The sequence below is a fragment of the Nuphar pumila genome, chromosome 9 (assembly GCF_984573655.1).
Source record: "Nuphar pumila chromosome 9, dmNupPumi1.hap1.1, whole genome shotgun sequence".
Lineage (NCBI taxonomy): Eukaryota > Viridiplantae > Streptophyta > Magnoliopsida > Nymphaeales > Nymphaeaceae > Nuphar > Nuphar pumila.
Genome location: NC_143257.1, coordinates 109,055,166 through 109,083,059, shown reverse-complemented (window position 1 = coordinate 109,083,059; position 27,894 = coordinate 109,055,166). Strand labels below are relative to the sequence as shown.

General features: G+C 37.0%; 1 protein-coding gene across 1 annotated transcript in view; it reads right to left on the bottom strand.

The window, feature by feature from the left end:
* The window catches only part of LOC149828837 (chaperone protein dnaJ 10-like), a 76,327-nt gene extending 48,708 nt beyond the window's left edge, over nt 1–27,619 (bottom strand). Inside the window, exons 1-2 of the mRNA XM_090017755.1 lie at nt 27,327–27,619; nt 4,155–4,214 (exon numbers count right to left, since the gene is read on the bottom strand). Coding sequence (XP_089873881.1) covers nt 4,155–4,214; nt 27,327–27,413 — 147 coding nt within the window. The 5' untranslated portion in view covers nt 27,414–27,619. The remainder of the gene's footprint in view (nt 1–4,154; nt 4,215–27,326) is intronic.
* Nucleotides 27,620–27,894: the final 275 nt, after the last annotated feature.

Sequence of the window (27,894 nt, the reverse complement as noted above, 5' to 3'; positions counted from 1 at the left end):
GGCGGGATCATAACACCTATATCCTTTGTAGTCATCTGCATATCCCACAAATCTACACTTATGAGCCTTGTCCTGAAACTTGTTTCTCAGGGACCGATCAATGTGCACATAACAAACACATCCGAAGGCACGTAAATCATGATAACTAGGATGAACCCCAAAAAGACAGTAATAAGAAGACTTATTTTTCAAAACAACCATAGGCAATCTATTTATCACATGTACGGCAGAATGAAAAGCTTTTGTCCATAGATTAATCGAGAGATTACTGTTATGGAGCATATTCATGTCACTTTCAACGATATGCCTGTATTTTCGCTCAGCAATCCCATTTTGTTGAGGTGTGTGTGGACAGGACACCCTTCTTCCTATCCCATTATTTTGAAGAAAAGAAATAAAGTCACTAGATGAGAACTCCCCACCTTCATCACATTGGAAGAATTGAATGGACTCAGAGAATTGATTTTTTATTAAGGAAAGGAAGATTTGAAACAAAAGGAAAACTTACGACTTATTTTTTATGAAATATATCCAGGTGTATCGAGAGTAGCTATCAACAAAAATTAAGTAGTATCTGATTCCAGATCCAAAGACAACTGGGGCAGGTCTCCATACATCAGAACATATTATCTCAAAAGGCTTTGAAGCTCTCTTATTAACAGAATGAAAAGGCAATACATGACTTTTGCATAAAAGACAACTGGAACACTGCTGACTTTTCTCATCCATATTGAGACTTTCTTTTGGAATGAGATTATTAGAAACAAGTTTCTCAATAAAATGACTCCCACAATGTCCTAACCAACTGTGCCATAGGTAAGGCTTATTATATTCAGAAATATTAAAAACATTTGCTGAAGAGAAATAACATAACTCTAATGAAGGCTTCGAATCCAGATGAGTAGGGCGGACGGGGTGACATGGATCTTCTTGAAAGACATACATATTGTCTTGTCTCTTTCCTTCAGCGAATGTTTTCCTCGTGCGAAGGTCCTTGACCTGCACAGAGAAGGGAGTGAATTCGACTGAAGCATGATTATCATCAACAAGTTTAGAAACAGTGACAATATTTTTTTTGATATTTGGAGCATGAAAGACATCAGAAAGTTCAAGAATATAATGTGACATGGGAATGACAGATTTTCCAACATGAGAAACAGAATGGTAGGATCCATCTTCAGTGACAATCTTATTTTTGCCAAAATAAAGAATAGGTTTAGAAAGTTTATCTGCATCGCCAGTCACATGAGTTGCTGCCCCTGAGTCAACGAACCAAGTTCTTTGATCATTCTGCTTTAAATTCAATTCTGACAAGGCGGATATCAACAGATCTCTAAGCTCTCCACTGTCTCTGATATTGCTGGACTTTCTTTTTTGTTCTGACTATGGAGTCTTTCCTTTATTTTCAGAATTGTGCCAACAATTCGCCTTGATATGCCCCCTTTTGTTACAAAGAAAGCAAGTGGGGATAGATCTTTGTTGTCCCTGAGCATGGGTCAACATATTTGGAGTAGGAAGAAATCCACGGCCTCCGTGTCCATTTCGCCCTTGTCCCCCTCGCCCCCGTCCTCGATGTAAGAATGTGTCCACCGACGTTGGGTTGATGCTAAGGAGGGAGAAGACGCCTGAGAGAGAGAGAGGGAGGGAGAGGCTGCAGCAATGAAAGGTACGATCCTCAACGACCAGGATCATGCCCTACCTATATACAACAACAACAACAACTACGCCTTCATCCCAAAACAATTGGGGTCAGCGATATGAACCAAAAAAGAAATTCATTTTGGGTCTGGATATTACATGATGTTACATTAGATCCATACCCAATACAAATAGTGCAATGACTTTGGGATAAATACATGGGTTTCGAGTCCAGACCCAAACCCGTAATGAGTACAATGATCCAGTCAGTCTTAATATACTCCCTCAAGTTGTGCATGGTCATGTACCATGGACAACTTGCTCTTCAAGAACCAAAATTGTATGCTGGTAAGACCTTTAGTGAACAAATCCACCACCTGATCAGCCGTCCGAATATAAGCAGGTTCAACTTCCCTATCTTCTACCTTTTGCCGAATAAAATGTTGATCAATCTCTATATGCTTTATACGGCTGTGATGAATGGGATTGAAGGAAATCTGGATGGCACTCTGATTATCACACAAAAGAGTAGTGGGTAGAATGGTTTCTCCTAATTCTACCAAAAGATGTCTCAGCCATGTAACCTCTGTTGTAGTTGCTGCCATGGACCTATACTCATCCCCAGTACTGGATCGTGCAATTGCACGTTGTTTCTTGCTACTCCATGCTATTAAGTTTTCATCAATAAAAACACAATAGTCAGACACTGACCTTCTGTCATATGGATCTCCAACCCAATCGACATTTGCATACACAATTAGTCTATGTTACTCTCCTTTAGTCTTAGATTGATGATAAACTAAGTCATCCCCAAGTGTTCCCTTCAAATACCGAAGAATTCTCTTGACAGCATTCATATGTTTTGTGTATGGATCATGCATGAATTGTGAGACTTGATTCACTGCATACACAATATCTGGTCTAGTGAAAGTGAGATATTGAAGCATACCGACGAGGCTTCGATATTGACTGGGATCTCTATATGCCTCCCCATCTAGGGCACTGAGCTTATGATTCAATACACTAGGAGTAGACAGAGGTTTACAGTCCTTCATACCTGCCTTATCCAGTAAATATATTTGTGTTGAGTTAATATCTATCTCGCTAGTCTACTTCAACTCCCAAGAAATAACGCAAAACCCCCAAATCTTTCATCTTAAACTTTTGACTCAAGAGAGCCTTTGTAGTTTCTATATGTTCATCAGAATTCTCGGTGATAATAATATCATCTACATATATGAGGAGTAAAGTACTGACCTGACGATCTCGAAAAATGAATAATGAATGATCGAGGTAAGATCGAATGAATCCATGTCGTTGAACTTCGACAGAGAAGCTATCGAACCAAGAACGAGAGGCCTGCTTTAGTCCATAGATAGCTCTTCGTAATTTACAAACATGAGTGTTGGGGTTGCGTTCTGCATAACCAGGGGGCTGCTCCATATACCCTTCTTCTTTTAGACTGCTATGCAAAAATGCATTTTTGACATCCTCAACCGAGCTCCAAAGACTTTTATAGACCTCGCCCAAATCATCCACACCGCATAGCTATCGCGGCATAACCGGTTTCCCTGCATCGCGCACAACAAACTTGGCTGCAACCCCTACTCATTCCAGGATTTCCTAATTTTTGGATAGGGCCCATCAACTAGTGACATGTAAAACAATCTAGCTCAAGTGATTGAGGTGCCTGGTTAGCATAAATGAGGTTTTATGTACAACCCCACTTAATATATTTCTTTTCAATAGAACAAGCCAGTTCAAGCAAAGCTAGAGCTCGTAAGTAGCTGAACCCAAGCTACTCAGCTCAAGCTCATGGTAAGCCCAAGCTAGATACCCTACACGAGTTGAGCATGAGCATGGAAGCATAGATCTTCTAAGACAGATGGCAAACCTGATGATTCAACTCATGAGTCAGCAAGTTATCCTGCATCAGCTCTAAACCTCAAACATCAATATAACCCGGTTAAAAACTAACTCAGCCAAGCTATCCGAGTCTTATCTATTTGTATAATTGTAATTTGCAACAGAAATAGTAAATATTTTTTTTTACCAAGGTAAAGTGGACATTTTTAATGCCCTACTATTACCTTCATATGGTGGTAGAGGTCTCACCCGCTCTCACCTTATATGGAAGTGAGGCCCCTTAACTTCTTCTTTCGTGATATGGTACTAAAATTGTCTTTCATATTTCTAATGAAAGGGAGACTTTAAAATTATAAAAGGACTCAACATCCATAAAGAGGGGAAGCATGTATGAGTGGGTAGTCGGTCACTATTGGCAAATTAAGAAAATGCCACTCATTAAACAAAATGTGATAATACTATGATACTATCATCATTTGGTTCCCATCGCAAAGAGATTGTAGAGCAATAAGAGTATAAGACCAACACCCTTAAGCAAAACCGACAAGAAGAAGAAAGCACAATACCCCTAGTTGGTGCAAAAGAAAGACAAGAATTATTCTAATCATGTTAAACACTGACTTTGGCTCATCAAAGATAACAAGGCTTGCCTGGAAATTCTGTGCTGCAAGAGGATCATTTGGATTTTTATCAGGATGGACCTGCCTAGCCTGCAATACAGACATCAAACATAAAGTACATGTAATCTTCACATCCAAGCATGCAAATAGTTTCTATGGCCGAAATAGTACATAATACAAACTTTAAAAAAAATACTTGATAGACAGCAAAAAAGATGAAAATCACACATAGAGGGCACATTTGCAATGTCCTGGGAAAACATTAAATTTTCTGAAGATTCTGTGAATGCAAATCACAATCAGAACACTTTCTCAATGCAAGTGATTCTCGCTTTAGAATGCTCCTCTTGAAACTTGAGAAAGTTGGTCACAAGGCTGAACCTGTGACCAACTTTTTCAAGTGTGACGGCTCATCCTACCTGTGACCCAAAAGCAAATGTGCCCAGAATGCACACATTATGACTAAAGAAGCAAAATGATACTAAATGACACTATATGTAATGTAAGATGGCTCTGGCTTTGAACAACAAAGAATGTAAAACATGTATGAACATTGAATTACAAAGAGTGAGTGTGGAAAACTAGTAACGTAATGCAAAGGCCAATGAAATACTAATATTTTATTCTATAATTCCTTTTATATGATCAAATAAAATCATGAAGGTATGGCATAATAAGAAGTTATCTCGACACTTCTAATTTTAAACAAAAAAAAAAGAGAAAAAACATGAAAAGCATGTCTGAGTCTAAAATCATGAAAGCCTAAAACTATTGTTAAAGGAGAAATTTCTTTTTGACAAGCTGTTTAAAAAGAATTGAACATTTAATCAAATAAAAGGAGTTTCCAGAGTGTATAGATGTTTCACTGCCGATTTCAATTATGTTGAGTGTCAATTACAAACATAATTGGCTAGGAGCGTCCATGAAACACAGCTGACTGCATATAGTCTCACTATTCTTAGGCATAAAGACAGAGAATGGAGAAACTATGATACATAGGTGCTTCTCTAGATGCAGTCATGTCGACACAATGTGACACAAGTGGGGGTGCGGATGTGGCACCCAGTGTGGCAGGGTGCAATCAAAAGGGTTCAGGTGTGGTTAAAGTACATCAAGTCCATATAGTCTATTTTTCCTATGCCCCAGGTACAAGGGGGGTCGACATTCAAGGGTTCGACCAACACCCTCTGTGACTACTTCTAGCAATGTCCAGCGATCTTGATACAGGGAAAGGAAAAGTAATTGCTTCTGTTCCAACTTCAAGCTCCAGTACTAGTGTAAGTTCGGCTGTATTTGATGTTTATCAACAACTACGCAGCCATGCGACAAAGTTGGGAAAAGCACTGGGAAGTGGTGGCAACAATGTTTTCTGCTGTAACAAATGCAATGTTTTATTCATTGAGTTCCAACAAGAGTTAAATCTCATTTGTTGAAAATTGATGGCCATGGCATTAGGGCATGTCGGATGTTAATGAAGCTTTAGATAAACGAATAAAAAAGAATAAGATGATGCAAATTAGAGAATGACTACAGAACTACTGCAATTAATATTTCCCTTTACAGTCACAAAGGAAAAGATGGATGTGACGAGTCAAAGACAATAAAAGTTTTATGCAATGCATATAGGAGGGAACAAATGAATACAAAATATGGATGTTCTTTTTTTCCAAATTCTAGTATCAAGCCCAATGCTATGTCACCTGGGTATGGGTGCGGAGGGTACGACACGGCAAGTTCGAAAAATGTGGGTCTCTCTCTCTCTCTCTCTCTCTCTCTCTCTCTCTCTCTCTCTCTCTCTCTCTCCACAAGGATGAACAAGATCATGGAGAAGGAAAGATCATGGAGAAGGAAGAGGTGGAGGCAGCAGGTACGGGCCATTCATCTCTCTCTCTCTGTAACGCCCCAAGGTTTTTAAAACCTTTAAAATTGCGTAAAAAATTTAAAATTTTCTTTTTTTTTCAAATAAACAGCGAAAACCGTTTTTGACTTTCGGCTTTAAACCATCGGGCACGTCACATTTCACAAACCACAATAAGAACAACATTAAATTTACACCAACATTATATACATAGCCTTTTTCACAAGGTTCAGAAAATAAATATTTATGATTAAACTTAAAATAAATCCTAAATTAATCTCAAGATCTTGAGAATCTGAGTTCTTCGATACTTCTATCCAACATCCAGTGCATTATAGTCTATTTCATATTTGAACCTGTAATCCCCATAAGACGGGGTTAGACTTATGACAGCCAGGTAAGTTATTAATCAAAATCAGACAATTCAAATATTAAGCATGATTTTAAAAATTCAAATCGAAATACATATATTAAAGAACAATTATGCAATTTAAAACAATTTAAAACATGATTATATGTAATATTAACAGGACATATTTTCATATCAAATTCTGTGAAAGATAAAGTCTTTGTTTCAATATTTAACCGTCCTCTTTGTACGGTAGGGGACACTCACATCTCAGACTAAGCATTCTGAGGGTATATTATTTTAATGTGAATTACCCGGATACCTGACTGAAACGGACTCTCAAGCAAGCGGTCAATGGCCGGCAAGTGACTTGCAAATGGTGAGCAAACAAAGAGAATCGGATGCATGTACTGATTGCGGCAGTCTGAGGTCTGATGGCCTCGGCCTCCTCAACCCGAGTAATAGGAGACCTCGGAAAATCTATCGCTCTCAAAAATCATCATCATAACAATGTCACTCCTTGTTGTACCACTACCCCTTTCAAGGTAGGTTAAGACCTGAATATGCCAGAAAGATTCTTTTATAGGACTTAATATTTTCAAAACTATGCTCAATAGCCCAAATATTCATTTAGAATAAACACTAAGGTCATATGTACCCAGCCCATTCAACATTTGCTTTATAAAAACGAGCACTCGCCGGTTAAGAAGGAATAATTTAAGTTTGTGTGTAGACATGACTCATACAACAAATGGGTGTCTAATTGCACCTTTTTGGTTTAGAAAGTCCGCACAATAAAATCTTTCAAAAACCAACATGCTACATAATTCCTCTTTTTATCAAAATCAAAAATCATCTAAGCCTTAACCATAGTATTTATAAAAATTTGAACAGTTTTAGTTCAAACTCATAAATTTTGAAATCTTGTCATTCAAAACAAGTATTTATGCAGATATTAAAATATGCATTTGATCATAAATCAAATTTAAATAATCATGTATGCATTAAAAATATGTCTAATATAAAAATTATAAGATTTTGATAGAATAACTTACCTTGATTTCTGATAAAACGAAGGAGAACAAGATAAAGCACTCGTGTTTTGATTTAATCGGGTAAAATTTATTTTATTATGAAATGATTTTTTATTGAATTTTGGGCAGTATTTGCCCAAAAATTTTAAGGAAGTTCTTTTTAAGGAATTACTAAAAATCTAAAAATTATTTAAAAATAAACTTTAAAAAATTTATAAAAAATTTCACAGAGTTTCCCCTGTAATAACTCAAATGTTCGAAAGAGGGTTCGAACTCGAATTTGAGTTGTAAAAATTTGAACATGACTTTGTATTACAAATAATTTTATAAAGGTTTTTTAAAAAATTTAACTCAGGTATTTAAAAGGGATTTTGAAATTTTTTGACAAAATTTCTTTTATAAAAATCAAATTTTTTAAAAAAAAATAGAAAATTTTTAACATAATTTCTACTAAATAAACTCAAAATTTCTAAAATATCTGGAAAAAAAATGTCAGAATTTTGATTAAAATAATTAAAATTTTAGAAATTATTTAGAAAAATTTGCCAGAACTACTGCTATACTAGTTCTACTTTTCAAAAACCTTTAGAAAAGATTTTGCCAAAATTTCTGCTATAAAAACTCTATTTTTCGAAAATCATTTAGAAGAATTTTGCCTGAACTACTGCTACAGTAGTTTTGAATACTTAAAAATATTTAGAAAAAATTTAACAAAACTCCCTTGTGTAGAGGCAAGCGTTGGATTAAATTTTGAAAAAATTATCAAAATTTAAATTCATTGAGAGAAGTCCTAGAGTTCAGACGGAGAATAGGAAGTCCTAAAATTATGAAATCGGTTTTAAAAGAAGGATTCGGATAGTGACCTGATTTTAGAAATTTTTGGCAACGCTTCCGCCGTCCAAATTTGATTTTTCTACTAAATTTAGCATAACTCTTGCAGTTAGCACTCCCGGGGCTGAATCTAACTCGTCGAAACTCCTACGAAGGAACGGACCTCTTCTAAGGAGAGAGGGAAGAGGCTAGAAGGGAAGGGGTTTGTCAAAAAAAATCTGAGATTCAACGGAGGTTTGGGCTTAAAAGCTAGAGAGAGAAAGTAGGAGAGAGAGAGAGGACTTAGAGAGAGAAGGGGATTCAGAACTTGAGGAGAGAAAGGGGGTGAGGGGGTATTTATAGGGGAGAGAGGAGGTGGGGCCCACTCAAGTGACAAATGTCATTTGGGTTGAATAAAAAATTAATTTTTAATAACACTTGTCATGTTTTTATTATTTTATTATTTTTTTCTGACATTTGTCGAGAGGAGAAGATTGGGTGTCACCTCCTCATTGTGAGGTGACACATGTCAGCTCATGGTTTTTGGAAAACCATAGTTGCCCATGGTTTTAGGCCAATGGTTTTCCAAAACCATGGTCTCTTGAATAAAATAATATAAAATATTATATTTGATTTGATTTTCTACTTTTTATACCCAGACTACCCTTGATCAAATCCCATCTTTCAGAAATGCTATATGGAAATTTGGAAGTTACTTTATTACCCTTCTGCAGTTCAGAAAAATTGTTGGGCCTGCCATTGGGGGTGACAAATTACCATTTTACTCCTAACAAATTTATTAATTCCTTGAACATGTCTTCCAAAATAAAAAAATACTATTTTACTCCTATATAACTGGGGATTTTACCGACGAATGCCACTGGATTGGTGAATTACCATTCTGCCCTTGATAATTTGATTAATTACAAAAATGTTCCTTAATTTCGGTTTTTGAGCAATCCTCTACTTAATTTTTTTAAGATTTCAACTATAAGTCCAAGTCTTCATTTTGATCAATAATTACCTCGGAAATACAGGTTTTAAAACTAGAACTCATATCCAGAATAGATCATAACCAAAAACTTGAATTTTCTTCAGAATTTATTAATTATTAAAAAATTTGGGTATTACTCTCTCTCTCTCTCTCTCTCTCTCTCTCTCTCTAACCCCTTTGGTTTACCACCCCGCCTCTCTCGCGTTTCCTCTTCCCCCAACCCCTCTGGTTTACCTCTTTCTCTCAAGTGACCTTGCAATCGTCGAGAGAGAGAGAGAGAAAGAAGGGAAAACAAGAACCAAAGATGGGGGGAAGAGCGAGACCAAGGAAAGAGAGAGAGAGAGAAAAAAAGTTGAGGGTTTCAAGAGAGAGAGAGAAACGAAGGTTTCGGGAGGGGCCGATTTTGCTTCTTTTTTATGAGGTACGGATCTACATTAGACCCGATCCGGCACAATGCAGGACCCGACCAGCGGCGTACCCGCAGTGCACCGGGTACCCGTACCCATGTCAACATGGGTACAGCAGCCAAACTGTCGTGTGACCTGTGTCGCGATATCATAGGCCTAATGTTGGTGTGAAAGACTATGAGAGGCAATTGAAAAAGTGGAGGATAAATAATGCCTAAATGGTTCTACGATGCAAACGTTTGTAATAAACAATTACTAAATTTCAAGAGACCAAGGATTCATGGGCCTTTCTTAAACAAGTGTATAAGAAAAAGAATTGAGCCAAGCAATATTAGTTGGTGCAAGAGCTCAGATTACTCATGCAAGAGAATAAGTTTATCTAGAGTTTCTATACTGAGATGCAACCGATATGGGATGCTCTTACATTGATAGAGATAACAAACAAATGTGCAAAGTCCAGGAACTATAGAGCCTGCATGGAGATAGCAATTCAAAAGAAAAAACACATGTGATCGAGTGTTTCTAGCTCTACACCTAGAATATGACAATGTTAAAAGTGTGATACTTGACACGGCCACTCTACCTACATGCAGGTAAGCTCTTTCTGAGATCATGGCTAAAGAGATTAAGATAGAATCTCTAGGCTCTCATCTAATTGAGGAGTCAGTTATGGCAGGGCTATGGGAGTATAAGGTCAATCTCACATAATGCACCTATAGGTGATATAAAGCAATGCAAGGTATCACCATTGTAAGGAGTTGGATGAATAATACTTGACCAGTTTTAAAGAACTTTGGAATGGCTGTTGGCTCTACTTAGCATCGAGCGCTACGGTGAGTGAGAGGAGTTCAGGGAAGGACGATGTATCCTCTTCAACTACAGTAACTCTTTCTTATTCATAGTAGGTTGTTCATTCTAAGTTATCAGGTGGATGCAGCAGATCTAATGGCTCTTACAGCCTCCCCCCTATATGTTTCCTCTTCCTCTCTTTTTATGGTACAGCTTTGGTGTTAAAATGTAAACTGTAATATATATATATATATATATATATATATATTATTTAATATTATTATATTTTCTTTTATTATTTTCTTTTTCTATTTTTCTTTATTTTCTTTTTTAGCATCTAGTTCAATAGAAACTAGATATTTGATCCAGTCAAGTTCATGTTGGAACTTATCCAGTCAAGTTCATGTTGGAACTTGACTGTGCAAATAGTTGTTGGACTGTAGTCCAACAGCTATAATAAATGTTGTTGGACTATAGTCCAACAGCTATAATAATAAATGTTGTTGGACGGTAGTCCAACAGCTATATTAAGAGACGTTAGAATCCAACGTCTCTTTTGGAGAGCTCAAAATGAGCTCTCCTCTCTTTTCCACTTTTTTGTATATATAGGGGTGAACCCCTTCAATGTAAATAACCATGCTTCTTAAGCATTTTGTTCATGAATAAAGTATTATTTATTTTTCAAGTGTTCTTCCTTTTATACCCTTTCAAGGGTCATGCTTGTAGTGTCTCCAATAGACACTTGTTTGTGAGTTATTTGTGCATTTGTTGAAGACCACCATTTCATTACATGGTATCAGAGCTACGAAATCCTTAGATCTTGAAGTGCTTCCGCCTCGATTTCCGTGCCACATTTACAAAAGGTGTTTCATCACCTTGTTCTTGGCTCAAGAAGATTTGTTTGAAGAAAGGCGAACTTGTGCTACAAAAAAATTTTTTGTTTTTAATCCTCTTTTATTCCTTTGTCTACTCTTTTTCTTTTTTTTTTATTTTTCTCTCTCTCTCCTCCTATTTATTCCTCTCTTACCCTTGTAAAAGATGGATGACAATGATAAGATCACCATCATTCCTATGAAGCTAAATGATACTAACTATGTAATGTGGGCTTCGATTATGAAGCACCACATTTGGGGAAAAGGTTTATGGAGTATAGTGGATGGTTCCGATTTGGAACCTAAACTATCTCTTACCAAGAAAGAGGGTGATAAAGAGGTTCCTTTAACGGAAGAAGAGAAGAGTAAGGCGTTAGCCACTTATGAAAAGAAATGGAAATAATGGAGGATAGGGCATGCAAAAATTATGTCATGGCTCATCAATAGCATAGACATTAAAAAATGCTCTAGTCTAGCTAAGTTTGAGCATGCCGATAAGGCTTGGGAATACCTCAAAAACATGTATTCCCTTAAAGATATTGCACATGTATGCAATTTACAAGATAAAGTTCGGACAATGACTCAAAAAGATAAAACTATTCGAGAATATTATAATGAGTTGTCCGAACTTTGGGAAGAGTTGGCTCTTCTTGAGCCCAAATGGCATTGTGCCGAAGACATCGAGCTTCGTCAAAAGCAACTCGATATGGAACATTTCTATCAATTTGTGAATGGTCTAAGGCCGGAGTTTGAATCCACCAAATCGGCCCTTTTACATCGTGGAAAAATTTCTTCTATTGTTGATACTATAGAAGAGCTCACTATGGAGGAAAATAGACTTAAAAAAAGTACTTCAAAAGTTGTTGATGACTCCGTTTTAGCTATATCTAGACCAGGGAATCATACTCGTACTTACAAGTCGCCTCATTTTGGAAGGCAAAATGGCGACTTTGATAAAAGAAAAGTTATTTGTCATCATTGTCATGAACTGGGGCACTATAGGCCTCAATGTCCAAAGTTAAAAAGAAGACAAGAAAAAAGAGTTGCATCTATTGAATCTGAGTCAAAAGATCAAGATGCACCTGTGTCTATGGCTCAACTGATGGAAATCCTTCAACCTCTTCTCAAAGGGGTATCCTTCTCAACCGAAGCCTCAACTGGAGCGGCAGTTGCATCTTTCTCCGGTCCAGGTAACTTTCCTTGGCTTTTAGATTCTGGTGCTTCTTTTCATATGACCCCAAATGTTAATAGTCTATCTGAATGTCTTAAAAATAACTCAAGTGTGTCAAAGGTTTTTACAGCTGATGGCACATCTCTTGAAGTAAAAGGAATAGGATGTTTTAAAAAGCTTCAAAAATCCAAAAGATTTTTTATCCCAGAAGTTAGATATATCCCTAAACTTAATTTGAATCTCTTATCTATCTCGCAAATATCTGATTATGGATGTAATATCTCCTTCTTTTCTCATGGTTGTTGGGTACAGGATCGTCAGTCGGGGAAGGCCATAGAGAATGAGGACTTTATTACATGGACTTTTTGGAATTACCCAAGAATGCATTTTGTTATAATATTCAGAAATTAGAATTGGATTTATGGCACAAAAGGCTTGGCCATCCTCATATGTCTAAAATTCAATATTTTCCAAGTTTGGAAAAATTTTGTAATTCTAAAAAATTTTCTTGTAAAGACTGCATTCTTGGCAAAATGAAAAGGTTACCATTTCTTAGTAGAACTTTTGTTTCCTCACGACCACTTCAGTTAATACATTCGGATGTTTGGGGCCCTGCACCAGTTATTTCCAAAGGTGGTTATACATATTATGTCATTTTTGTTGATGACTTTTCTAGACATACTTGGATTTATTTTCTTAAACATAAATCGGATGTCTTTGCTAACTTCCAAATATTTCATAAAATGGTTAAAAATAAGTTTCAAAATGATATTTCTGTTTTTCGCACTGATTCAGGGGGAGAATTTATGTCCAACGAATTCAAAGACTATCTCAATTTACATGGTATTACACATCAAAGATAATGTCCACACACTCCACAACAGAATGGCCTAGCCGAACGCAAACATCGACACATTATGGAAACTACTAGGACATTGTTAATTGCAAATCAAGTTCCAAAAAGTTTTGGAGCTGAAGCGATCCTAACTGCCACCTACCTCATTAATAGGATGTCATCTTCCTCATTAAAGAATACAACTCCAATAGAAAAGCTTGTTAATTTAACTCCAGATTATTCTAGATTAAGAGTCTTGGGATGCAAATGTTTTGTTTTCACCAACAGAAATGACAAACTCTCTCCTCGTGCAATCCCATGTGCCTTTTTAGGATATGCTGATAATCAAAAAGGCTACAGGTGTTTCGATTTTCAAAATGACAAATTATATGTGTCAAGAGATGTATTTTTTTTGGAAAAAGAAAGCTTCTTTGAATTTGAAAAATCCAAGGATGTCACTGAATACTTCTTTTTAATTGATCCAACTTCAAAATCCAATGAATGTGATGTTGGATGTGACCTTGACAATGATCAAAGTCCTATTGTTGTTGAAAATGATGATAATGAAGAGCAAATCCATAAGGATGTTAGTCTACAATATTCAAGACGTAGAGAGCAAAATCTTCCATGTGCATTACAAAAATACTCTGAAGCCTCACCTAGAAGAACGTCTAGAATCTCTAAACCTCCAGAAAAATTTGTCTTATGAATCTTTTTCACCCACGTATAGGGCCGCCATTACATTAATACAATCATATGTTGAACCATCATCCTATTCTCAAGCAAAAAATCATATAGAATGGATAGAAGCCATGAAAATAGAATTGGATGCACTAGAAAAGGTCAATACTTGGACGATACAAGATATTCCTCCGGGTAAGAAACCTATAGGTTGTAAGTGGGTATACAAAGTCAAAACCAAAAGTGATGGGACCCTGGAAAGATATAAGGCTCGTTTAGTAGCAAAAGGATATGCCCAAGAGTATGGCATCGATTATGAAGAAACATTTGCTCCCGTGGCCCGTATGACCACTGTTAGAACTTTAATAGCCTTGGCCTCCATTAGAACATGGCCTATCTTTCAATTAGATGTCAAAAATGCTTTCTTGAATGGGAATCTCGCTGAAGAAGTATACATGAAAGTCTCACCTGGTATTAGTATCCCTAAGGGTAAAGCTCTTCGTCTAGAAAAAGCTCTTTATGGTCTTAAACAGGCTCCAAAAGCCTGGTATGACCGATTTAGTCATGTTATGCTTGATATTGGTTTTCAATCTTGTTTAACTGACACTGCTTTGTTTGTTAAGAAATCTGATGCAGGCATCATTATTCTTCTTCTCTATGTGGACGATATGATCATCACCGGAGGCGACAAACAGGGAGTTGCAAATATCAAATTTCTTCTTAAAACTCACTTTGAAATGACTGACTTAGGTTTATTAAGATATTTTTTAGGCATTGAAGTTGTTTATTCCCCTCGGGGGTATTTGATATCTCAATCTAAATTTGCTCTTGATATCGTTTACAGGTCTGGAATTACAGATGATAAGAAAGTAGACATTCCAGAAGTTGTCAATGTTAAAATGAAAATTGATGATCCTACTCCTTATAGACAGCTTGTTGGAGCTCTTTTTTATCTTTCCATTACTAGGCCAGATATAACTCATGCGGTTCATACAGTCAGTCAGTTTCAGCATGCTCCCACCTCCGTGCACATGGGAGCGATTTTGAGTATTATTAGATACTTAAAATCCTCTCTTTCACGAGGACTCTTCTTGTCTGCTTCATCTTCATTAAATTTAATTGCATATACTGATGCTGATTGGGCAGGTGATACCAATAATAGACACTCAACTACTGGTTTTTGTGTGTTCCTAAGTGAAACCTTAATTTCGTAGAGGTGCAAGAAGCAGCAGAAAGTGTCTATTTCCTCTACCGAAGCTGAATACAGAGCCATGGCAACCACCACTATGGAGGTTGTTTGGCTCAGACGATTGCTAGCGGATATGGGAGCTAAAGCAACGCAAGCTTCAAAGATGTGTTGTGACAACAAAAGTGCGATCTACATTGCAAGCAACCGAACATTCCATGAGCGCACTAATGTAATGAAAAAAGGCGGAAGCACCAATAGGGCAAAAGTCACTCTTTTAAGAGTGACTACAAGAGCCAAGAACACAAACACCAAATGTGCACACACAAAAACTCAAGAATATAGAAAATGACTTAAAGTCATAAGTTGGATTTATTGAAGAAAGGAAGAGAGGGGTGTAAAAACCCATACATTTACAAGGGGGAACCTCCTCCTTTTATAGAGGAGGAGGGCACTTTAGAGGGACCATAAAGGGGGCTCCCTTCTAGTCGTTGGGAGCCCCAACGGTCATAAATATGACTGTTGGGGCCCCAACGACTAGATGGGTGGGGCCCCTTTATGGTTCCAAAAAGCAAAAAACAGAAAATAAAAAAACAAAAAGAAAAAGGGAAAAAAGAAAGAAAAGTAAAAAGACAAAAAATACATATGGAATTACCAAAACACCCCTATCGGGTTTTTGGTTTATACAAAACAGGAAAAAACTATATAATTATGTATATATACATATATACGTATATATACTTATATATATATATACAAATGTATATATATATATATATAAGTATATGTATATATATATATATTTATATATACATAATTTAACATGCCCCCTCAAACTTTACGGGGAAAAGACCGAAAGTTTGCCAAGAAGAAACATGAATCGTGGAGTTGGGAGCGCCTTGGTGAAGAAGTCAGCTAGTTGATGCTCTGAAGTGACATATGGCAATGTGATGGTCCCTTTGAGATATTCGTCTCGAACATAATGGCAATCCATTTCGATATGCTTGGTCCGCTCATGAAAGGTGTGATTGCTGGCAATGTATATCGCACTCTTGTTATCACAATAGAGCTTGGTGGGAGTGGAAATGTGAACGCCCATGTCACCAAGAGGACTTATGAGCCACACAATCTTCATAGTTGTCATTGCCATAGCTCGATATTCAGCTTCAGTAGATGATAAGGAGACCTTCTGCTGCTTATTGCATCTCCACGAGATAAGAGATTCACCTAAAAAAATGCAAAGACCCGTAATTGAGATCTGATCATTGGGATTTCCTCCCCAGTCAGCATCAGTAAAGGCAGTCAATTCAAGAGATGAGGAAGAGGATAAGAAGAGTCCCTTGGAGATGGTATTTTTGATATATCGCACAATTCTCATTACGGCCGCCATATGAACCGTAGTAGGAGCATGCTGAAATTGGCTCGTTGCATGAACCGCATGAGCTATGTCTGGACGTGTGATGGATAGATAGGTGAGAGATCCAATTAATTGACGGTAGGGGGTTGGATCTTCAAGAAGAACACCATCTTCAAGTCTTAGTTTCGCATTGATAACTTCAGGAGTCTCCACTTTCTTTTCATCAGATATTCCTGATTTGGTACAAATTTCTGCAGCTAACTTCATTTGAGATAAGATGTACCCACGCGCTGAATAAGCCACTTCAATTCCTAAAAAATATCTCAAATAACCAAGGTCAGACATATCAAAAGTATCTTTTAACATAGACTTAACATCATTTACTCTCTTTTTGTCATTCCCTGTGATGATCATATCATCAACATACAGCAGAAGCATAATAATGGAGTCACCTGTCCTTTTGACAAAAAGAGCAGTGTCAGTATAACAAGAAGAAAAACCTAAATTGATTAAAACATTACTAAACTTGTCATACCAAGCTTTAGGAGCTTGCTTAAGTCCATATAAAGCCTTTTTTAATTTTAAAACTTTTCCATTTAAATTCATACCTAGAGGTGGTTCCATATAAACTTCTTCATTTAAATTACCATTCAAGAAGGCATTTTTAACATCAAGTTGAAAGATGGGCCATTTTTTAACAGAAGCTATAGTAATAAGGGCTCGAACACTAGTCATTCGAGCAACTGGGGCAAAAGTTTCATCATAGTCTACCCCATACTCTTGGGCATAACCTTTGGCTACCAACCTAGCCTTATATCTTTCTAATGAACCATCACTCTTAGTTTTTACTTTAAACACCCATCTACATCCAATGGGTTTCTTGCCATTGGGAGGATCAATGATTTCCCAAGTTTGTGCATTTTTAAGGGCATTGAGTTCAAGCTCCATAGCTTCATTCCAATGAGCATATTGTTTAGCATCATTGTAATGAGATGGTTCATGAAAGGAGTGAAGAGCAAGAAGACATGCTCGATAATTAGGGGAAAAAGAGTCATAAGAAACAAATCTATTTGGAATCTTAGGAATGCGATTTGATCTTCTTTGAGAGGTTTCTTCTATCGACTCACTTTGAGAAAATCATTCAAGGGCACAAGGAGGATTTCTTTCATTCCTTCTAGAGTAGACTTGTATTTGTCTTGAAGCATTTTCTTCTAAGTTTTGGTCATTATTTGGATGTTCAACAAGATCTTCATTAAGAGGTTCATTAAGATCAATATGATCATTTATGATGTTTTCTTGAGGTAACAAGTCAAATAAAAAGGAATAGTCAATATTTTCATTTGGTTAATGCAAAAAACCATTTTCTTCTTCGAGAAATGTGACATCTTTTGAGATATAAAGTTTATTCTTAATTATGTCAAAACATCGATATCCTTTTTGTTTTTCGCCATATCCCAAAAAAATACATTCAATAGCCCTAGGAGAAAGTTTATCATTTTTGCGAGTTAAAACAAAGCATTTACATCCAAAAATTCTTAATCTTTTATAATCGGGAGACATATTGTAAAGTTTTTCAAATGGAGAAATATTTTTCAAAGAGGATGAAGGGATTCTATTGATGAGATATGTTGAAGTTATAACCGCTTCGGCCCAAAAGGATTTTGGGACTTTTTTTGAAATCAATAATGTTCTTGTAGTTTCTATTATGTGCCTATGCTTTCTTTCCGCAAGACCATTTTGTTGCGGAGTGTTGGGACAAGAACGTTGATGACAAATTCCATTTTCTTTCAAGTAATTTTGAAAATCATTAGACATATATTCACCTCCCGAATCGGACCTAAGAATAGATAGATTTCCCAAAAATTGATTTTTAACCATTGCATGAAACTCCTTAAAGAAAGAGAAAACTTCAGATTTGCGACTTAGGAAGTATATCCACGTAAATCTAGTGAAGTCATCAATAAAGACTTCATAATACGAAAAACCTCCTTTAGATAAAATTGGGGAAGGTCCCCACACATCGGAATGAACAAGTTCAAATGGCCGAGTGGTAAAATAACTTCTTTGAGGAAACGGAGTAGCTTTAGATTTCTCAAAAATGCAATCTTTACAAGTCATGTGATTGTCTTTACAAGTATTGTTCAAAAAAGGGAAGAGAGACATTTTTACAAAATTTGGATGACCAAGTCTCTCATGCCAAATTCCAATACTTTTGTCTTTAACAAGATTGCAAGATGACTTAGATGGAAGCGTCAAAAAGTCCATAAAATAGAAATCACCCCTTCTATGGCCTTGCCCAATCAGCTTCCCTGACTGGAGATCCTCCACGATGCAATCTTTAGGTGAGAAAGAGACTTGGCATCCATGGTCGGTGATTTTGGAAACGGAAAAAAGATTTAAATTAATTTTTGGAACAACTCTTACTTTAGGAACAAAAAAGTTTTGAGAATTTTTGAAGTCAAGTGTTCCAATACTTTCAATTTTTAATGATGTTCCATCGGCCGTTGAAACATAGGAGGACATGGGTTCAGAAAAAACATTTGAAAGAGAGTTTTTATGAGATGTCATATGAAAAGAAGCACCAGAATCTAGTATCCACATACCTGGAGGTGATGAAGAGTAGGCGATGGCGGCTCCGGATGTTGAAGGAGAAGACTTGAGAAGGTGTTGGAGAACTTCGGAGATATGATTAAGAGTTTCTTTGATATCTCCTTCTTTGGTACTTTCTTCCTTCTTTGGAGAATTTTCTCCAACCGCGGCAACCTTTCCTTTAAGCTTTGGACAAACCGGTCTAATGTGCCCCGGTTCATTACAATAGTGGCATATGATCCCCTTTCTAGGCCCATTGATATTTTTGTTAAAGTGGGGAGGTCTATATGCTTTAACATTTGATCCGGGCCTATTAACGGCCAAAACCTCATCGTTCCTAATGCTCAAGCCAAGTCCAGTTTCTTCTTGACATACCTCGGCAAGAGCATCTTCAATAGGTAGGGCTTTGCTTCTATGGAGAAGAGATGCCCTCACTTGTTCAAATTCCGGGCGAAGTCCATGAAGGAATTGAAAAAAATGCTCCTTTTCAATTTGTTCCCTTCTAAGTTCAATATCTTGTGGAGCAACCCATTTGGGCTCAAGAAGGGCAAGCTCATCCCAAAGAGGGGTTAGAGAGCTAAAATAGTCCCGGACACTCATATCCATTTGTTTGGTGGAACGAATTTTTTCTTGACAAAAGAATTGCCGAGCAAGATCCTTTTGGGTATACATACCCTTAAGAAAAAACCAAGCCTCATTGGCTCTTCTAAACTTGGCAATATTAGCACAATTTTTAAGATCTACATTGTTCATAACCCATGCCAAAATTTTGGCATGGTTACTTTCCCAATCCTCGATTTTGGATTGATGTTCATTAATGGCTTTAATGCGCTCATCGCCATCTAAAGCCTTTTCAACTTTATTTTCAATTTTGGTAAGAACAAGAGAGGGTTCGGGAGTAGTTCCCATAACAAAGCCCCAAAGTTTCTTACCTCTTAGATGATTTTCCATAGCGGAGGCCCACATGAGATAGTTGGACCCATTTAGTTTGAAAGAGAGCTCCACTTTAGAGTCACGTTCCATCGGCACCAAATATACTTCCTTTCTTCAAAACTTTGAGAGGCACGCTTTCCAAGATGACAAAAGAAAAGCCCAATCACCAACCGAGCTTTGATACCATGTAATGAAAAGAGACAGAAGCACCAATAGGGCAAAAGTCACTCTTTTAAGAGTGACTACAAGAGCCAATAACACAAACACCAAATGTGCACACACAAAAACTCAAGAATATAGAAAATGACTCAAAGTCATAAGTTGGATTTATTGAAGAAAGGAAGAGAGGGGTGTAAAAACCCATACATTTACAAGGGGGAACCTCCTCCTTTTATAGAGGAGGAGGGCACTTTAGAGGGACCATAAAGGGGGCTCCCTTCTAGTCGTTGAGAGCCCCAACGGTCATAAATATGACTGTTGGGGCCCCAACAACTAGATGGGTGGGGCCCCTTTACGGTTCCAAAAAGCAAAAACAGAAAATAAAAAAACAAAAAGAAAAAGGGAAAAAAGAAAGAAAAGTAAAAAGACAAAAAATACATATGGAATTACCAAAACACCCCTATCGGGTTTTTGGTTTATACAAAACAGGAAAAAGCTATATAATTATGTATATATACATATATACGTATATATACTTATATATATATACAAATGTATATATATATATATAAGTATATGTATATATATTTATATATACATAATTTAACAACTAAACACATTGAGATGGACTGTCACTATGTCAGAGAGGAATACTTACATGGAACCATTGATCTGCCATATGTTACATCAGAATATCAATTAACAGACTTCTTCACCAAGCCTCTCGCTGCTCCCAGATTTCACTTCCTCTTAGACAAACTTTCGTTCATTGTACCGTAAGTTTGAGGGGGAGTGTTAAAATGTAAACTGTAATATATATATATATATATATATATATATATTATTTAATATTATTATATTTTCTTTTATTATTTTCTTTTTCTATTTTTCTTTATTTTCTTTTTTAGCATCTAGTTCAATAGAAACTAGATATTTGATCCAGTCAAGTTCATGTTGGAACTTGACTGTGCAAATAGCTGTTGGACTGTAGTCCAACAGCTATAATAAATGTTGCTGGACTATAGTCCAACAGCTATAATAATAAATGTTGTTGGACTGTAGTCCAACAGCTATATTAAGAGACGTTGGAATCCAACGTCTCTTTTGGAGAGCTCAAAATGAGCTCTCCTCTCTCTTCCACTTTTTGTATATATAGGGGTGAACCCCTTCAATGTAAATAACCATGCTTCTTAAGCATTTTGCTCATGAATAAAGTGTTATTTATTTTTCAAGTGTTCTTCCTTTTATACCCTTTCAAGGGTCATGCTTGTAGTGTCTCCAATAGACACTTGTTTGTGAGTTATTTGTGCCTTTGTTGAAGACCACCATTTCATTACATTTGGCAGGTAATTCAGGTATTAATTATGGTTGGTTGATAGACTCAAGTACTTCTTATCAAGTGACTGCCAATGAGTCTATTCTAACCTATGTCACAGGGATTCGGCTAGCAGGGTGCCGCACCCGCGTCGACGCGACTCGACGCGGGTGCGGGTGCGGGTGCGGGTGCGGTATCGGGTGCGGTCAAATGATCATGGGTGCGTTGACCGCACCCAGGATCATTTAAGTCCATTTTTTTTTGGATTTTTTTTTTGGATTTTTTTTTTAAAAAAAAATTGCCCTATCACCTATGCTGCGAATTTTTTAAAAAAAAAAAACTGTTGACAGCAGCTGTCTGTCAGCTGCTGTCTGTCAGCTGTGACAGCAGCTGTCAGCTGGCTGACAGCAGCTGTGACAGCAGCTGTCAGCTGGCTGACAGCAGCTGTGACAGCAGCTGTCAGCTGCTATTCTTTTTTTAAAAAAGCAGCTCTGTCAGCTGGCTGACAGCAGCTGGATTCTTTTTTTAAAAAAGCAGCTCTGTCAGCTGGCTGACAGCAGCTGTCTGTCAGCTGCTGACAGACAGCTGCTTTATTTTTTTTTAAAAAAAGCAGCAGACAGCTGCTTTAAAAAAAAAATAGATTCGTAAGGGAGGGGAATCCCGATCCCATATATATATATATATATATATATATATATATATATATATATATATATATATATTGACATTTTTGCCCCTGCCGCACCCCCGCACCCGGGTTTTTTGGAAGTGCCGAACCCCCGCACCCGCACCCGCACCCGCGCCCGCACCCGCACCCATGTGACATAGATTCTAACCAATCATAGACCATGTTGTGGCGCATTTCGTGCTGCAAATGGGTCAATCATGAACGTGTCAAAATTAGTTTTGTCACCCCTCTCTCTAATTTTGTAAACAAGCAAAGTATTTCAAAAGTCTATCTTGTACCCTATCCTATCTTGCTATCAATTTGACTTTTTTTGGCCAAATTACACAACAGGATTGTAATGTTGTTTTAACTCATAACAATTCTTATATGCAGAATTGGTCTTAAGGGAGAAGGGTTGGACTGGTTCCAGGAGAGAGCAACTCTACTACTTGAACTCTTTGAATTTGGAATCTCAAGGTACTTCGAAATCAAGCTTTAGTGCTGCAATTTTGGACACCTCAAATTTGTGACATCATCTATTGGGTCACGTGTCTAGTTCTAGGCTACATCATGCATTGTCATAAGTAGTTCTTGGTGGGTCAGGGTTTTGGAATCTGATCAAATTAAATACTGTGAGAGTTGCAAGTTAAGTAAGATTCACGCTCTCTCATTTGGGTCTAGAGAAGTTGAATCTGATAGAGCCCTTAATCTTGTACATTCACATGCATGGGGACCTTCACCTATTAGTTCATAAAGAGTATCTTCCTACCTTTTTACCTTCATAGATAATTGTATAAGATTTATATGGATATGCTTCATAAAAAATCGAAGTGAATTGTTTAAAATTTTTAGAAAGTTTTGCATTTTCATTGATACTAAATTCTCTGCTAAAATAAAAAACCTTCACTCAAATCCAAGACGGGAATATATTAGACATAACTTCCAAACATTTTTTCATGAAATAGGATTGTGCAACAAAAGTCATGTACATATCCCCAAACAGAGTTGAGGCCGAAAAAAAAATAAGCATATTCTTGAGAACACTAGAGTTCTCTTATTTACTAGTTGTATGACAAAGATATAGAGTAGAAGTTGTTGGTGTAGCAGTCTACTTGATTAACCATATACCACCAAGTGCTCTTCAGAAAATTTCTCCATTTTAAAAGTTCTATGTATCATAAGATATCTACATGTGGATATCTAAGAGTATTTCGAAAGTACATGTTTTGTTTTGATACCTCCTCATCAGAGAGATAAGTAGTCTTCAAGAACTAAGAAGTGTTGTTTCTTAAGGACAAGGTACCCGAAAGGACAAAAGGGATATGGGTGTTATAATCCTGTGTCAAAGAAACTCTAGCACAAAGGAGATAGTAATAACACATCCAACTTGGAGAATGGAAAGAAGGTAAGGGTGACCAATAATGGCAAAGAGAAGTGCTAAGTTCACTATTAAGCTTCTAACATGTTTATGCAGGTTTGAAGAGGAACAATCCCATATTGGGCATGCATGGAGAAGAGTTATCTCAATCTACCTATAAAAGTTCCTCAAGCCTATATTCACTTTAAATCAATTTTGGCACTAGACGTTTGAAATGCTTGAGTGTTTTGTCGTGTTTTATTAAAAACATTATATAGTTGTGATAAATCAAATTTAAGTGATATTTTGAAAAAATCACTAATAAAAGCGAGCAATATGTGAAGAATATAGATTTCACGTTTTTTTGTGAGAAACCTAAAATAACACTAATATTTATTGATTTGATCATGTGACTCATGCATAGGAAATTAAGAATGAATGTTTAATTTGATCTATTTATTGTATGTATACATGTTACTAATCTAAGCTATTTACTGTATTGTATGTATTATATTTTCATTTTATACTTTTTGTGTTTTTTTTATATTGACTAATCACACCTAGTCCTCAACTAGTCTTTTTAGGGGCCTACCGGCTACAAGCTGACTAGCACTTTTGATTGCATAGAGACTATGCCACATGGGTGGGGGTGCGAGTGCGGCACTTTCAAAAAACTTGGGTGCGGGGGTGCAGCAAATATATATATATATATATATATATATATATATATATATATATATATATATATATATATATATATATATACACAGTCCAAAAGTTGGACATAAATGACCCTAGGTGTGTGGACTGCACCCAGGGTCAGGTTGACCACATCGGGTGCGGCACCTCATTGAAGAGTCCCTAATGACATAGCATAGAGAGAGTCGGAGAGATAGGTGGTGGATAGGAGGCTATGAAGTAGTGTTGATGGTGGTAAAGAAGTGGTGGTGGTGGTGGTGATGAAGAAGAGGCAATGGCGACAATGGTGCTGGTGATCGAGATAAAGAAGGGGTCGTGATGGCAATGGAAAAGGGGTTCCGGTAGTAGTGACGGTGGTAGTGAAGAACGACAACATATGTCACAGGAATTCGGCCAGCAGGGTGCCGCACCTGTGTCGACGTGATGTGACTCGGGTGCGGGTGTGGCATCTGGTGCGGTCAAGCCGAGCTTGGGTGTGGTCAACGCACCCAGGGTCATAAATGTCCAAATCTAGACTTAAAAAAATTACTGTTAAAAATTAGTGTTATTGTCATTAACTGAATTATATATATATATACCCTCCTGCACCCAAGTTTTTTTAAAGTGCCGCATCGCTGGACCCGCACCTATGTGACATAGATGACAACAGTGATGTTGGGGATGGTCATGGCAATAAAGAGGAGGGGTCAGTGGTGGTGGCAATGGTGGTAAAAATAGATGGTGGTAGATTGGTAGTGGTGATGGCAGTAGTGATATGATGAATAAACACTCACAGCTAGGCAATATTTTGAAAACATCATTGTAAATTCATAAAATGATAAAGACAAATTCTAGCAATATTTTGAACATATAAAAAATTTATATATCACGATATTATCAGTTATTTTTATCTTTTTACTTTTTTTATATCTTAAATATGTTTTTTCTTCTTTCTTTTATATTTTTAACTAATTTCATTTATTATATGTGCAACTAAATTTTCTTACTTATTTCTACTATCTTTATGTTTTTCAAAATGTTTAAATTTTGAGTTTTTTTTCTGAAATTTATCAACTAAGCCTATATTATCACGAGAAATTGCCTTGTCAAGATATAGCGGAGACCAATATTTGTGATTATGAGAAGAAGTAATTATGAGGGTGGTAATTTGGAGGGATGGAGGTCACGGCAATAAAGAATGAGTGGTGGTGGTGGTGGTGATAGTGGTAATAGTGAATTAGGGGCGGTGGTGATGGTAGAGAAATGGGAGAAAATAGAAATAGAAAAAAAAATAGGCCCGCTTGTTTCTAAGAGACCGGTAATTTGTACTTCTATTTATCAAAATTTGTTTAAAAATTACAAATAAAACTGTCAAACATGAGAATAATTGGGGTCGAAGGAGATAGTTGGATGGTTATGTCACACGATCATTAACCAAGGGATCAAGGTTGCAATCCCATGAGGGTTATCCCTCAACTTGATTATCAGAAAAAACATGAAAATAATTATCTAAAATAAAGATAAATAGCAAAAAACATTTATAAATGCATTCAAATGGAGCCATCATGAAAATAATTATTTAAAATAGATAACAAAGATTTGAACTTTGCATTTTTGTGATAAATGACAGAGCTGAAGCATTTCCAAAGGTTATTCAAGCCTATCTTTTCTAGGTGGGAAAGCTCCAATTCACTCCTTAACATGATAAGGTGTTTTCTACATCCGTCAGAGAGTAGAGTTATCTAAAGCTTCTTAGATAGGTGGGAAGTCTGCTTTATGAAAACTCGCTTCAGAGGCGTGATACTTCTCGATTCCAAAACTTGATGGAATCTTGATTCTCCCACACTTCGCCTATGCTTTCCACACACTTCATTTGTTCTTCTTATATGTTCTCTCATTCTACTTTTCATGTGTTTTCTCTCACGCTTCTCACTCACTTCCATGTGCTTTCTCTAAATTGGCCATCATCATTTTTAAATTTTGTTAAAAATTTAATTCTTACAATAAAAAATCATGAAATTTAAGAAGTGTCACTTTTATTTTAGTTTTTATTTGTGCTCCATTTTGATTCTCATTCAATTCTTATATTGCTTTTTTCTTCCTCGTTTCTAGCTTCATATACATTTTAAAATGCATCACTTCTCATTTTCGCTTTTTGTATCATTTTTCATGTCCACTTCCTAGTCTGATAACCGTGGTCTGTCATAGATCTTGTTAAGTCTAGATGATTTTCTCATAGTGTCCAAGGTTTTTTATTTTGGGAGTATATCATATAATACCTGGGCCCCTAGCAAAGAGATGTAAGAAGAATTACCTACCTCGCCCTTATCCCAAGTGTTATATTTGGTTATTTGCTACAGGCCCCCTTTGGGAGAGGTTGTGATTAATCATTTGATATTCCAATACATACAATCATCTCCCGGGAGTTCCAATCGACAGCTTCTTCTACCAACCCTCAACCATATTTGTAGCAACAGCTTCTATTGAGTTTCTGCACCTATCCTTTTTCAATCCTCACTTTATAGAAAAAGGAACCCTTATTCTCTCTATATAAAATTTGGCTCAAGATTGCCTTGTTTCTCTGAATTTGGAAGTTACCACTTAGTAGGTTTCCATACCATGTGAATTTTTCTCCTTTTACAAATACTAGTTTGTTGCAGGAGAAGCGTGGAAGTGCTTTTCCGTTCCAGATCTCCGCAGCTATGAAATGAAATAGGCTTTCTGCACAAGACGGAGATGGGAAACAATGACAGCTTGAGAACTGTTAATGCAATCTGATCCAGAATAGGGTGTAGGCGATGACAGCATGTCCCTCCCAGAAAAGTCCTTCACTGGGGATCCAGGCTTTGCAGGGGATACCTCAAACCCAACCAAGAAAGCAAAGGGTTACGAGAACACGTCCAATTGAACTACCAGTAGGGCTTATTAGCTGGAAGGAAGTGAGTTCTTTAATCTGCCCTCTCTGCCCCAAAAGTTAACGAGACAGTCACACTCCGCAATACATACACAAGCAAGACAGATCCATTTCAACAGGCCGTACCACAAACCGAATCTAAGCCCAAAAGCAGGTGATGATAAACACATAACAAGTCGGATCACATAAGAGCAAGCTTTCATCATTCGGAATGGCAGAAGAGAGAGAGAGATGGAGTTGGTCTCACCTTGATGTAGTAAGCTTTCTTAATTTCTGCATCCGTGGCTGTGGGACTGATCCCCAAGACGTCGTAGTATTCCATGTCCTTTACCATATTCTCTGCGTATGTGTGTCTGTATGCGTGTGTTCGTGTGCAGTCAGATCTGATCTGATTGGGATCGAGAAAACCACTGCCCTGAGCAAGCGCCCTCCGGGAATTACTGGATTGAGATAAAGAACATGAGGCAGATGAGAGACGAAGAAGAGTTTCGCGAACCAAAAGGTGGAAGAGGAAAAGCAAGGGAGAGAGAGAGAGAGAGAAAGAGGTCATCGGGGTGGGGGGCGGGTAGAGTTTTATACGCGCTTTGGTTTCAATTCCACGTAGATGGCCACATTTTATATGTGGGTTCGCCGTCTACCTCCGTGGAGATGTGTCATAGACGGGTCCCCTGGCGGGCAAAATCTTAAATACGCGTATCGGCTACCCAGGCATGTTGACGGTAGACCAGACAACCTGGGTCAGATGTGCGAAAAACATTAAAAAACTTAAAATATTGTAATTTTTAACTACGGAGCTCCTTATTAACGAGGGTAGT